The 15,102-nt window shown below is 40.2% G+C and overlaps 1 protein-coding gene across 1 annotated transcript in view; it reads right to left on the bottom strand.

The window, feature by feature from the left end:
• Window positions 1-6: 6 nt before the first annotated feature.
• Window positions 7-15,102, bottom strand: part of ITGBL1 (integrin subunit beta like 1) — a 163,738-nt gene continuing 148,642 nt past the window's right edge. The window contains exons 9-11 of the mRNA XM_075424326.1: window positions 9,256-9,402; window positions 2,744-2,857; window positions 7-1,243 (exon numbers count right to left, since the gene is read on the bottom strand). Coding sequence (XP_075280441.1) covers window positions 1,152-1,243; window positions 2,744-2,857; window positions 9,256-9,402 — 353 coding nt within the window. The 3' untranslated portion in view covers window positions 7-1,151. The remainder of the gene's footprint in view (window positions 1,244-2,743; window positions 2,858-9,255; window positions 9,403-15,102) is intronic.

Genomic DNA, 15,102 nt, shown 5'->3' with positions numbered 1-15,102 from the left:
GTTTTGCTCGTATTTACTGTATTAAAGCTTTAATTACTTTGTTGCCATTGTCTGAACATCTTTGGCTGAGACCAGACTACTGCATAGCACAGCTGATTTTTCAAGTCAGTTGACCTTCAGGCTCCCCACTTCTACAAAAGCAGCTAAATTCAATGAATACCATGTGTGACAGTGCAATCTGTTCCAAACAGTGATTTCTAACAGCATACAGAATTGTCATCCTGGAAGTTGTTAGTATAACAAATTTTCATTTTCTTTCAAGAGGACTAGGCAACTGTACATACATAGAACAGTGTGATAAAAATACATATGAATTGCAGGATACATATTCAGAATAACTAATCATACATTTATATCTTTATTGCTTTCTTTCCTTATACTCCTATAGGTTATGTATTTGAAAGTATCATAGTATGTAGACTAGATAACCTACTTACTGACACATTAACCACAGAAACTAAGTTCTTTTATGGACAAGGGTCTGTTCAAACATTTTGGGTCTTCAGCCTATGGTTGTCAGGTAATTGGACCTCAGTTATACAAATACAATTCTTTGACCAAATGAAAAATAATGCATGATTTGATAAGCTTCTTTACAACTTCTCTCGATTTATGAGCTGGTGCATAATCAGGATTGTTAGAAACAAAAAAGTGTCAATGTATTTGTCAAATACCATCAAATTAGTCAAGTTAATTATTTGACAAATATTCAATTAGTGCTCCTCATCTACAGGAATACTGTTGCATACTGATATGGAGAGATGACAACCAAGTAAATAACGTTAAAAAAAGGCTTTCTTACACCTTTTCGAAAGGTTGCTTAAGAAATAGCCATTATGGGTATAATCTCAGTCCCACTGAATTTACCAAAAAACTCTGGAGAAGTTCCACAGGGTCAGTATTTTATGATTTCACCTTTCAGAGCTTGAACAGTCCTGCTCACAAGGCATTTTTAATTTTTTTTCTTTCAGTTTTGTCATGCATTTGTTTAAGGAGCTGGCCCTCAGATGAGTGTCCTAGATTATTTACACCCATCTATGTGTGCATGAATGCACACCCACACCTATATGCTGAATACTTCTGAAATTAAATGTTCTAGCAGCCTAAAGAACAAACAAACAAACAAAATCCTCAGTCTTTGACATCCTTTGTTAAGGGTATTCTCTGCCCAGCCAGATTTCACAAGCATTTCCATTCCATCCTTCCCAGCACTCACAGTTTCCACAGCTACAAACACCATTGCCTAGAAGAGAACGAATAAAGGGCAATTATCATAATTGAAATGTACTACATTAAAATGTGTTTTATGGGAAGTAAAATGCCATGCTAAAGTACTTGCATTGTTCCTTTATTGTTGCCCCCACCCCTATTTTTTTCTTTGGAAGGAAGCAATTACCGTAACATTGCATTAAGAAGCCACCCCAAACCAACAGTTACAAAGCATTAATAGCATCCTCTCAATAACTCCATAAGCAGAATTGCAAATATTGTAATTACGCCGCCACTGTTTGTACCCAGCTGTTGAGGTTCAGTATTCACACTGTACCTCAAGGTGCAAGGAAAAACAAGATTACTTTTAACTATCATGCAGAAAGAAAAAGACGTAAAAAGTTACAAACAGAGTAGCAATAAAAACATCACTCTGAACATGAAAAACTTCAAACTTAAATTCTCAGAAGTGCTATACAAATAAATAATATCTCAAACTCTCTACTAGATGAAAAATGTGTTGGCCCAGTCTTGCAGCAGGAAAACATTAAGTACTGAGACCCATAGTTTCATTTTATTTCAGTGTTTTTCCCGACTCCTAGATGCTCAGCTTGAGACCTCCACAGCCTGGGTTTCCAATGTGAGCTCCTCTTCCTACTGACTTTATGAAGACCCACGAATAGCTGCTGCAGCTGAAGATAAGGCTCCTGTTGCCTCTACACTGGCTTCTTTCCCCCAGAAAATGACCCTTTTTAATAGGGCTAGCTGGAAGTCAAAATTTACTACTGTCAGCCCTCCCACTCTGACTCTAATTGGCTTGCAGATTTCCTCCACATCTAATAATTGCTTGGCAAAAATTTTCTAAAATTAAGATTTGTAACAGGAAGCAGCCAGTGAGTTAATTTAGCAGTTCCCATGTTGCTTCTTGTCACTGGATTTGTCATGAAGGTTTGTTGGCAGCCTGCCCGTTTCTAGCCGCATCTGCCACCTGAACTCTCAGACAACGTTAAGGTGAAACCGCTTTAATCACTAGCCATCACGTCATCAGGAAAACTGTCAGGCATTTCAGCCTCCCACAGAGAACTGTCTGATTGCCAGGAAGCTCTGTTAGCCCACACAGCTACGCCTCTCACCTAGCGAATATCATCAAAGTGCATTTTGTCTGTGACTTAAGTGCATTATACACATAGAAAGCCCAGTAAGAAAACAAAAGTTAAAGAAATCTTCTGATCACAATGCTGACACTGTACGTCCTGTGCCAAAAAGCAGTAACTTGTAGTCTGTTACAGAGAAAATTGTTGACAGATTTCATAGCTGGCTTACTAATTTAAATTCATACTCAGGCTTTCAACTGCTGTTTTGAAACCTTAAGTTGATTACCACGCTGCACAAAGAAACAATTACGGCAGGTTTGAATAACCAGCAAATGCACTTCCTCCATCAGTGGAGAAAGAAGAAGCTGGGCTTTGTGTAACAGAATTCCCATCAACACAGTTTGTTTCTTAGAGCAATTAGGGGTTAGCCTGTACTGCACCTGTGCAAATGAGACCGTCGTGTTTGTCACAGTCTCTGTCATCACATTCACAGAAATCGCCCGAAATGTACCATTCCTGCAGTGAACAGATGCACTTTCCACAGTGGCAGGAACCTGAAATCACAAAAATTATTACTCACAGTCAGAAAGAGCATTGGCATTTTCAGACTAGAAAATCACATCCACAGACACACACATGCACACTTACACACATGGGCATACGCACAAAATTGCTGCCTAAGAAGCTATTGTATAAAAGAAAAAAATCAAGCTAAAAGCTTTTTGAATAAAAGGATTCTTTTGGGGTGAGCCACAGTATGGTGGGATGTTACTACTAATTCTTTGATTCTGCTGTTTCACTTAATCAGGACTCACATTTTGAAGCTTTCCTTTGGTTTCAGAGACCTACAATCAGGGCCGTTGTTCCCAGTAACTGTTCTTTTTTTTTTTCACTAGAAAACCTCAAATTGTCCCTGATCCACTGTTACTGAAGGCGGTAAAACAGTACTCAGCAAGAAAATGGTTCTCCTCATCTAAAGCCTTTGGGGATGAGTGCACAAAAGACCAGAAGTGCCTAAGACTAACATTTAGACCCCCAAAATCCTCACCACCACAAGTGAAGCTGCTCCACCTCCCATAGAATTACTAAATAGTTGCTCTAGGTCAGAAAGAGTTTGTGCACGTAAAGGCAGATCAGCAGTTTGCTCATTCCTGCAGAGTACCCCAATGGTTCTTACTGGGTTAAACCACTCCCCTCCTCCTCATCGATGTCAGTTCACACCCCCACAGGCAAAGGAGGGACTTTATGTGACATTCAGGTGATGCCATAACCCACTGAGAACTGGTGTAGCACCAGACACCTCTCTTTTAAGGGAAGACTTATTTTTAAAAACAGTAGCAAGCAGGACCCTGGGAACTACCAGCCTGTCAGCCTCACCTCTGTGCTTGGGAAGAGCACGGAACAGATCCTCCTACAAGCTAAGCTAAGGCACATGGAGGACGGGGAGGTTGTTTGAGACAGCCAGCATGGCTTCACCAAGGGCAAGTCCTGCCTGACCAACCTAGTGGCCTTCTGTGGTGGAGTGACTACACCATTGGACAAGGGAAGAGCAACAGATGTCATATATCTGGACTTTGTAAGGCCTTTGACACAGTCCTCCACAACATCATTCTTTCTAAATTGGAGAGGCAAAGATTTGGTGGGTGGACTGTTCAGTGGATGAGGAACTGGTTGAACGGTCGCATCCAGAGAGTACCGGTGAACAGTTCAATGTCCAGATGGAGATCGGCGACAAGTGGTGTCCCTCAGGGCTCCGTATTGGGAGCTGTATCATATAACATCTTCATCAATGACACAGACAGCAGGATTGGGTGCACTCTCAGCAAGTTTGCAGACAACCCCAAACTGAGTGGTGCAGTAGACACGCCTAAGGGACGGGATGCCATCCAGAGGCACCTGGACAAGCTCCAGAAGCGGATCCATGTGACCCTCATGACGTTCAACAAGACCAAATGCAGAGTCCTGCACCTGGGTCAGGGCAACCCCCACTATCAATACAGGCTGGGGATGAAGGGACAGAGAGCAGCCCCGCCAAGAAAGACTTGGGAGTACTGGTGGATGAAAAGCTGGACAAGACCCAGCAACATGTGCTCTCAGCCCAGAAAGCCAACCGTATTCGGGGCTTCAAGAGAAGTGTGGTCAGCAGGTCAAGGGAGGTGATTCTGCCACTCTGCTCTGGTGAGACCCCACCTGGAGTCCTGCGTCCAGCTCTGGAGCCCTCAGCACAGGAAAGACATGGACCTGTTGGAGCAGGTTCAGAGGAGGGCCACGAAGATGATCCGAGAGCTGGAGCACCTCTCCAGTGAGGAAAGGCTGAGAGAGTTGAGCCTGTTCAGCCTGGAGAAGAGAAGGCTCCAGGGAGACCTTCTAGCAGACTTCCAGTGTTTAAAGGGGTCTTATAAGAAAGATGGGGACAGGCTTTTTAGCAGGGCCTGTTGTGATAGGACAAGGAGTAATGGTTTTAAATTAGAAGAGAGTAGATTTAGACTGGATATAAGGAAGAATTTTTTTACAGTGAGGGTGCTGAAACACTGGCACAGGTTGCCCAGAGAGGTGTTAGATGCCCCATCCCCGGAAACATTTAATATCAGGTTGGATGGGGCTCTGAGCAAATTGGTCTCGTGGTAGATATCCCTGTTCATTGGAGGGGGGGTTGGAGTAGATGACCTTTAAAGGTCCCTTCCAACCCAAAGCGTTCTGTGATTCTAAGACACTGAGACATCCCTACCTTCAAGAGAAGGTTCATGGCTGTGAATCCTGGAAAGGTATGGTTGCCCCTAACAGTTTGTCAGGAAGCCTGTAGCCCGAGAAGGGGGTGAGAGAGGCTTATCTGCAACTGGAAATGCGACTAGGAGATAATGCTTCTGCCTGGCTAATTCCAATACCCAGCTGAAGAGAGCTATCTGGCTTTTACAGAGCCCATCCTCAGCTGCCTATACAGAGTTCGGACATTTAAACCCCAAGGTGGGTTGCTTAATAACTGCTGAGAAAAAAAAATCCTTTTGTGGACCTAGCCCTAAGAACTGGTTACAGCACAAACCAATACAAAATTCTCAAAACCCAAATAAATTATAACAAAGAATACATACATAGTGTTCAATTACGTGAGATGAAGTTAAAAAAAAAAGCCACCAAAGAAGTGGTCAACTTTTAACAGAACGTGCTTATAAATGGGTTAGATGCTGTTGAAAATCCCACCCTCTTACAATATTTCCAGAATGATTGCAGTACAAAGTCACCAATGTGTTTAACGCCATATTAAAGAAAAATATATAGAAGGAAGCTTAATTATGCCAGAATATAACCTAAACAGAACTCATTGGTTTCTGAACAGGGCCTGAGCCAAAGTGTATAGAATGATGCTTTTCCATCTTTCCATTCCTTTCAGTGACCTCTGAATAAAATCCATAGTAAAAACTCAAACACGCATTTTTTTTAAAAAATATGGACCTGTTGATATCAACTAATTTTCCCCAGGTTTTTCCCATAAATACTGAAGTGTCTCCAATCACTGAAACTTAATTCTTTAAAACTTCAGAACATTCTCATCAAAGTATGTAATTTTTAAATTAAAAATGTAAGTAGTTTAGTGTTTATTGTAAGTTGACAAAAATTAACTAATTGCCTAATTTTAGGGAAATGCCGTTTTAACTTGGAACATATGGAACATACAAATATATGCAGGAAGAGCTAGTGATTGGAACATTTGGGGTTGGGAGTGTTTGGTTAAGCATCTACTTTTTTCCTGAGTTCTGAGTATTGCTTACTGAGCCATGGGCACAGAAAATACTGACATTCTCACAAGGATAAAAAATGCCATTTTATAAAGAGGCAGTGCAGGATAGCGTACATATCGCATGATCACTGTGTAACAGCTACACTAAGATGTACTTCAGGGTAGTTTAAACTGAATGTCTCTGTTTATACAAACTACAAGGTACAGACAGCTGAAAATAATGATGAATAGTATAAGAATTTTAGTGAAATTAAAGCAGTTAATATGAGCATGACACTGTACGAAATCTGAAGTCATTCTGCATAAGCAAGCACTGATGCTGCTACTGACTGATGCCCACTATGTTTAAAACTATTTTGCAGGAGATACAGCAAATTTAACACCAAGTCAACCAAGGAAGATCAGGATCCATAATGTAAAATCTGTTAGGGAGAATGAATGTGTCATGTCTTTTCCCTGAGCAGAGCATGCTGCGCTGGGAGGCTCCTCAGTTTAATTAAAACCAGTCTAATGAGTTGCAGGGTGTTCCCTGGGATGCCGGCCAGCTCCTCTCGGATAGGATTTGGCTCGTTACCTAGCCCGCATCCTGCACCGTTACAGTAGCCATCTGCAGCCCTACATTTACTGCCAGGGAGGCAGCAGCGTGGTGGGTGTTGCTGTTTTCCTTGGGAAGAGCTTTTACTACAGGTGGCACAGCCAGCGAGCCAAGATTTTGAAAACAGCCTAGAAATGTGGATGTCCAACTTTGCTTATATTAACAGAGTGTAATTTTCAGAAAGAGTTCAGCAGTTATCTGCTGAAAACCAGGACTCCCTAGAGTCTATTAAGTCTGACAGACAGAAGCTCAAGCTCCCTCAACCCATTACAGCACTTGCATATCTTGGCTAGGTTTCCACCAAAGATGGAATAACCACCATTACTGCAAGGGTTGAAATTCCCTTTTATTTCATGAATAATGGTTACTTATTGCTCAATGTAACGAAACAGAAAGAACAATTTGACATTTTGACCTCTGGATAGTGCCAGTCACACTAGCTATGAACAATGTTTTAAAGTATGGGTACCCAGTAAGACATGATTTCCAGACACAAATTAAAGCATCAAGAACAGGTTTGCCTAAAAAACCCCAACCAACCAAACAAATAAACAAACAAACCAGCAAACAAAAATCTAAGCTTGGAAACAAAAGTTACAAGTAATTTGAGTGTCTTTTCCTGTGATCCCCATCCTGCTCAGAGAAGAGGCAGGAGATAGTAGCCTTCTTGGATGTTCACTGGCCACACACTTCTGGAAGTTGTCTTACATAAGTATTTCTCTGCTGGGACAAGCACTTAAATGTGACCAACTGTTCCCACAGTAAAGCTACCATAGCCTCTAATCTGACATAGCTTTACTATATTGACTGTCCTCAGGGCAATCTTCTATCACACTGAAAGCTGACCTGTGCTTGGAGACCAAAGAAACTTAAAAATCTCACCAGTGTTGCTGAATATGGACCTAGGGTCAAGTTTGCAACTCCCATAGAAAGTAAATGCTGTTCAGCAATGCACTACAACTTCAGAAAATCTGGGCTTTGGGAGCATCCATTCACGCAGCCAGGTTTAAAAGCACTACCCACTACCTGCCTGCAGCTGGTTACAACCTAGAGCAACTTTCAGGCTGCTCCAGCCTACCTCAGCAACCAGATCCCACACCAGCACCTGCGCAGCATAGTCAATAGAAGGAAAATAATCCGTGACGTCTCTTCAAATTCCTGCCAGATTAGCTGCTCCCAAAGCTTTAAAGTAAATAGTAGCCTTGATACATGTGCTGAAAGATGACAGTTCTTGGCGCAAGACCCACAGGCTGGAATAAATTGCTCTTGGCCACCTTTACAAAAGGTAGCAGATAATAAAAAAATTTTAAAATTCAACATAATTTTTCACGTTTACATTTATTTAGAATTTGATATAGCACATTTTGCTGATTTTAAGCATATTTGCTCACCTTTGTAACTTATATTGAAAAATTACAGAGAGACCAAGACTATGAGAAGAAAAGTCAACCTCTGCAGTAAAACAGAGTAACTCTATTTCTCCAGTAGCTCTGTACCCTGTTACATATACATTAATTTCAAGATAGCCATATCATCTGGAAACAATAGAGAAACAGTGCAACTTCCTCATTTTCTATGACATTGTGATGACTGGGGGGAAACAAAGAAAATAAAATGGTGCTCTGCAGAAGAATTCCGATAAGTGAGAAGACAGATGGAAGGCCAGGCTGGAAACCCCATTTAAATTTCCTTTGCACTGAAATAAAAGTTACCAAAGGGACAATTGGAAATCTGTCTGATGTAGAAGGCTCCTAACTGTTTTTCCAGCTAGCAGGTTTCTTCTCTGTCTACGCCAAGGATATACAAACAGAGGAAATGGCACGTCCAGTCTGGAGTGGGTACATTCTTGCCCCCAGCCAGTCCCACCACCCGTTTTTTGTGTGTTGTCTTTCAAATGTATTCTAAAAATAGGCAGTTTATGCTGTGGGGGACCTAAAAAATCCTGTTTCCAGTAACGCAATTTCCTAGCCTGAAAGACTGCAAGGTAAGAACCTTGGACAACAATTTCAGCTAATTATCAAAATTTTCTAAATTTTATTCCTCCCTCAACAATGTTTTATAGCTGGACTGCAGCTGGTGCAACCACCTGAATAAAAATTAGTAAATGAGAGTTTGTGGGATTCTGTCATGGGGGCTGCAGATGTCTACATTTCCTTTGCTGCTGTGTTGGGGAGTGGGGTGATTAAGCATACCAAGTGTTGCTGTTAAACTCTCTGCTCCACTTACTGTTGCCTGAGATATCACGTTTGCCATCTTGCCCGCTGCAGTGTTACTGCAGGCAGTGCTCCTGTCCCTCAAAATGGATGGAGCACTAATGGTTAGTTTATAATGTAGAGCTGTTCAATGCAGACCATCAGATAAACACATACAGGAAATTATATGTTATTAACAAATTGCATAGGAAAGCAACGCTGCTGAGCATGTCCGGCTGTGGTGGGTGTTTGACAAAATGGATGTAAGTGCATTATGGAGCCAAATATAACATCCTTTTAATAATAGGTGCCTTTGTAAGCAAGGGTTACGAAACAACAACCCACTGCCATGCACTTTAGTTTTCCAGAACATGGTTGTTTTCCTCTGCCGGGGCACTGACATGGGGTAGCTCAGCTGCCAGTTCTTACCCTTCCCAGAGCATAATATGCCATCCGCTGACTCACAGAGACTTCTGCTCTCCTCCTCTGTCATGTTGCACTTCCTTGAATGCTGGCACATTTTTCCAAACCACCCGTCCTGGCAAATGCATCGGCCGCATGAGCAGATACCATGGCCTGTAATGACACCAAGGTTTGTTATGAGCAAAATAAGCAGAAAGCAGTGACTGCAGTCACAACCGAGATGGTCTTCAAACCTCTGCAGTGTGAATTTCATGCTATGGGACAGACAGACAGACAGACAGATGGACAGCACAGCTTCAGGGCAGGGTGGCCTTCTCCAGTTCTCTCATTCTAGTGATGAACAGGGTGCCCTAGTGATGTGCGGAAAAGCATAGGCATGGCTCCCCTGATCCAAAAAGCTCAGCATCAACTCAGCCTTATGTGATGTCCCTTAATCCACAGTGTACTGAGGCAAACACAGTCCCTTCCTTCCCATGTCTTTAATCCTGCAATCCAGTGCCAAAGATCTCACCTGCGTATCCCATACTGTCACCTGAAGAAGCAGACCCCAGCATAGGGCTGAGAGCAGTGCAGTACACAGCAGAACAGGCAAGGGAACCAAAAGCTGCATTCTCCTCTAGCAGCCCATTACCGCTGGTTCTCTGCCACAGTGCATGGAGCAGCTGATGTGCAAAGCCCTCAACATACTCTGCAATTACTATAGATTATCTCTTACAGTACAGGATGAAGATAATTCCCCCAGGGTCTCTTGCAATTGCTAAAACTGGTTGTACATAAACCCAACTGGCAATCTGTGAAGAGTTCCTCTCATCACCCTAACAACATCCCGTTTGTCTTCTGCATCTCTTCTTCAGGCATAGCTATCCCAGTTCCGTCATTTAAAGGTTTGGCACTTTCGCTCCTGATACTGCAGTGAAATGCTGAGGGGGGAGCAGGGAGGAGGGAGAGACCAGAGCATTCTCCAGAGCACAGGCTTGTATGACCCCAAGGCAGGACTTTGAAGAAGAATGAGCACGCTACCATCGTGGGCTTTCTCCACAGGGACGCATAGATTTCAATTCCCAGATCAAGAAAAGAAGCCTGAATGAGACGGAAGATGGACAGGCAGAAGAACAATACAGGAGTGAGGACATAGCTATCAAAAGTTGATTCATAATAAGGGGGAAAAATAGGGGGAAATGAAAGGAGAGAAAGAAAAGAGGAACAAGAGAAAACATAAAATAAGGGGCAAGTGGAGAGGAATAGACTCTGAAATGTTAGGGAAAGAAAGATAGGTAATGACAAGTGAAGGAAAGGTCAAAGAAACTGTGTAACATGGATCAAAGATAGAGCCTAGAAGCTATAAATGTTTTAAAAAAGAAAAAATAGAAGATTAAATTGAAATTTTAAGAATTATTTGTACTTAGATTAATAAAAAAGGAAAATATGTTGACTAGTAAACTAAGGGGAAAATCTGGCCAGGAAGAAGGACAAAGTGACAACAAACGCAGACAATACAGAAATGGAAAACAGAAGAAAAAGAAATGTTTCCCAACCAAAATTTCACTTTTCTACCTAGAATAATATTTCTGCAGCAGACAAGACCATTCCTTAGCTAATCAGTTTCCTGGGCTTAAAAGTAAAGCATATATACCAGTGACTTTTGTCCTATCCTACCTGCTATGTAGGGCAAGGGAGGCGAAGTGAGGGGACTGAGATAATTTGGTAGCATGGGCTGGGAGGAAGGGAACAAGCAGTAGGAGTATCTGGCAAAGCACTGAGCTGTAGGATGCACGCAGAGAAGCAAACCAGCAATTTTGCTTTTCTAATTTGTGGACTTCTCATGATGCAACAGTGCAACTTGACATTGTAACCCGGGAGGCAGTACTCGTAAAAGCCCAAAGAAGAGACAAACCTTGTAGTCTGCTATAAGTGGAATTCCTTGTTTTACTGATGGCCAAATACTTTACAAATTTAAATTAGAAAATACTGGAAGCTCCAAAGTCTTGGAGTTGTCATTTACAACAATCTAAATTTTCAGAATAATTTTTGTACCTCAGACTATATATTGAATGGGTTATTTAAATCTTATTATCTATACAACTTTAAATGCTCAGTAACAATGACGCAGTCTCATCGTGACAGTATTCCCGCTCATTTCTGCAAGTGACATTCAGCAATCACAAATTTATATATAGGCATTTAACATATATCAAATATCACAAATTTATAATTAGCAAAAATAGAAGATTTACCTTCTGTGTTAGACTTTGAAACAAGAACAACTATGCCACAAACCATAATATGAGAGGTAGAAAACAAACTTATGTACTTTCCCATATGCTCCTTCCAGGTAGACAACGTGCGATCGTCTGTATTAACTTACTGTAGCTAAGCTTCTGTCAGAGCATTTTTATCTGCCTTATTTTTTTCTTAGTAGCATGTAGATTAAATCAGAGACTAGCTCAACCACTGAAGAGCAAAATATACAGCTGGATGTCAGTGCTGGAAAATTATTTTTGGAGATACAAATACTTATACTCATTTTAGCTACAAATGGGAAGAAATCCATGCTGATTTCACTGAGAAAATAATTTTATATCATTTTTGTGGTATAGCCATTACGATTTATAGAATGCAGAGACTGATCATGTCTGTAAAGCCTTTACACAAGTCAAATAAAAGGTAATGAATAATCAATTAATTCACAGTAAACAGTTTACAGTATACCACATAAAATTTTGACATGCATTTTTCCCGAGATGACCATTCCTCTCCTCCTTTACGCCACATAAATTCTCAAAACATAAAGGACTCTTTTGCTCTAAGGAATCCATTATACCAAAATAATATTTGCTCCTAGTTGACACCAGCTTGGGCAGCTGCAGCTCTTTGGATGCCTTATCCATTGGGATGGTGAATATGCAAGTGTCTAGCCTAATGCTTGTTTGCTCCTAGCTATCTTTCATGTGTGCTAGTCTGTGATTAACTGCTTTACAAGGTTTAGTTGTGTGTATCCTCCTTCCAGAGGCTTTTTGCACTTGCCTGAAGATGTCCAAACAAGCCAACTGAAAGGGAGAGGTAAAATATTACAAGCAACTGCTTTCAGTTGAATGTAATATTCAAACTACATTCAAAGTGTCCCAGTTTCATTCCAATGAATCCCAGGCTCTCAAAAATATGAGCAAGAGCAGCAACAAAAAGGGGCTGCTCTTGCTCATAGGTCCTTTTAGATCTGAATATAATTCCCTTCATAGAGGAGTATAAAATTCAAGAATACAGCAATCAGAGCAAAAGGTAAAAGAAAAATCTCTGACTGAAGAAGTCCAACCTAACTGAATTGGTTAACACGGTAAAATACTGATTTAACTACACAAATTAAGCAGATTTACTGGAAAGTGTTGGTCTATCATAGATTCAGATTTAACATGAAACACTTAAAATCACAAACAAATTGCATATTGCAATGGCTCTGAGACTATAGTTCTTCATTCATAAAAATCTGTGTTAATGAACATTTAAATATTTAACAGAATGTTTTAAACATTAATCTCCAATCAAGAGAAAGACTGTGATCAGGGAGAGGCAAAGGAGAGAAAGAGATGATGTTGAAGATACTGTCACTTTGTTTAGAATTCTCAATAAACCCAATTTATCTAAACCAGAGGATTTAAATGTGAAATATGAATGCAGCAACAAAGCAAGCTGTGACAGATTATTAGCAGGTGTCCATTATAACCCAAATCAACCCAAAACAAACTGGACACCAGGATGAATTATTTCTTACTATGCCTGGAAACAAAACCGTGTGGTTGTGGGGAACTTCAGTTTAGGACTACTCATGCAACTGTTGATGGAGTTCCCCAAAAAACTGCATGATAATTTTATGATACTAAAGGCACCACTACATGGAAATGTGAGCATGATGAAAAAGCTTAAGTAATCATTGAAGAGGAAGATGGCTCTTATTTATAGAGTAATTGATTATAACGAAGGGTGAACTGAGGCCAGGCCAAACCAGAATTTGGCACTTCAGGAGAACAAGTTTCTCAAACTAAAATAATAAAATAAGTATATAATAAAGTCAATATTAACCAGAAATGGGGGAAAAAAGTCTTCAGCTATAGAAATATGAATTTGATTGTCCTGTATGAAGAATTTATCTGATAGACCAACAACATTTTTCCACAGGAAGAGAGAAGCTGGCCCATGTTTAATAGTGGAGAGACGCTACGAGTTAGGTATGAGGAGACTGTACAGCAAAAGTAAGAAAGACCAACTGGATAGCAAGCAATATAAATGAGAAATTTTGTTGTGAATAAAAAGGACATAATAGGAAAAAAACCATCAAATCCAAAAATCTGTAACTGGATGAAAAATATGAAGTTTTAAAAGTGTACTAGGAATATGAAAAATCTCAGCATAAAGCAGGATCTCTGATTTAGAACAATACAGTAAATGAAGTAAATATTTCTCTGTGTATTTAAATACAAACAGAATTTTCTATTTTTTATTACAGGACTATGATAAAGAACATTTCATTACAGTGTTAAGGTAATAGAATATTATAAAACATCTATCTGGGAGAAATATTTCTGAGTGAGAAGGCTTTCTTAACTGGTCCAAATATGTCAGAAGAGTTGGTAAAAACATTACTGGGTCACTTATTTTTTATTTTTATTTTTACTGAATAACCAGAGAATGCCATAAGACTGAAACAGTTCTGACAACTGCAGTTAGACAAACCTAATATAAATGTGAAGTGAAATACTAATTGTCTATCACGTTTCCATAACAGGTCACTTAATATTGTCGAAGTCTAATAGAGGTGGACTGTGGCTCCAGTTTGAGGAACACAACAGGCAGGCACCTCAGTAAACACTTCAAGTGAAACTGCAGTGAAAAGGGCTAATGCCATCCTCATAGGCATATAACAGGAGAGAAGTGAGTAGGAACAAAAATTAGTAGGAACATTTAGAGCACTGATGAGATATAGTCATTGAAGTCCCACAACTCACTGTGATATCCACATCTGAAGAGATTTTAAAAACTTGGAAGAGTCCCAAAAAGTTCCAAAGAATTCAAAGGGCAGAGAAAACAGCTTGTTGAAAGAACTTCAAAGATCTGTACCTGCTTAGGCTACGAAAAAAAAAAAAAAAAGACTAAGAAGTGTTTCAGCAGGATCTGAACTACCTTTGAAAGTACTGGAATGGGGACTCTCAAACGACCAGAGAAAGACAGAGAACCAGAGAGAAAAGCTGATACTGACAAATTCATTTAAGAAACAACAGCGTTTCAAACAAGGATGATGGCTATTGGAACAAACTTGTTAGTGATGTTGGCATGGGCTGTGCATGTCTTGGTGTCTTCAGAGTGTGGCTGGCTGCCCTTCTCAGAGACAGGCTTTAGTTGCACACACTACACAGACTTCAACACAGGGAAAGCCTGGGTATAGTGTAATGCTTTTTCTAGCCTAATACACAAGATTCAACATATAAGCCCTTTTGGCCTTTGTGAATTAGTATCTATTAATCAGCTTAAACGTTGTTTCATTAGCAGTTCCTTTACTGCTCATTTTAACAGAAAGATTCAATTAAAAATCTTTCTGCCAACCTAAATTCTGTTATATGCTATCTGAAAAACTAAACATACTACATTCTCTGGGCATCTATGTAAAGTCTCAACTTCTCATACACCTGCACAAACATCTGGGTGACCAGGGCAGAAATCTGTCATGCGATTCTAAGAAAAATTAGGAAAGCAAAATTAGCCAAGTAAAACCAAATTGATTTAATACAGAATATACTATGCACATTAATACCTATACTGGCTACATCAGTTACTCTCGTATCTAATTCAATACCCACTGATCCT

The sequence above is a fragment of the Opisthocomus hoazin genome, chromosome 1 (genome assembly GCF_030867145.1).
Source record: "Opisthocomus hoazin isolate bOpiHoa1 chromosome 1, bOpiHoa1.hap1, whole genome shotgun sequence".
Classification (NCBI taxonomy): Eukaryota; Metazoa; Chordata; class Aves; order Opisthocomiformes; family Opisthocomidae; genus Opisthocomus; species Opisthocomus hoazin.
This window is presented reverse-complemented; position numbering and strand designations above follow the sequence as displayed.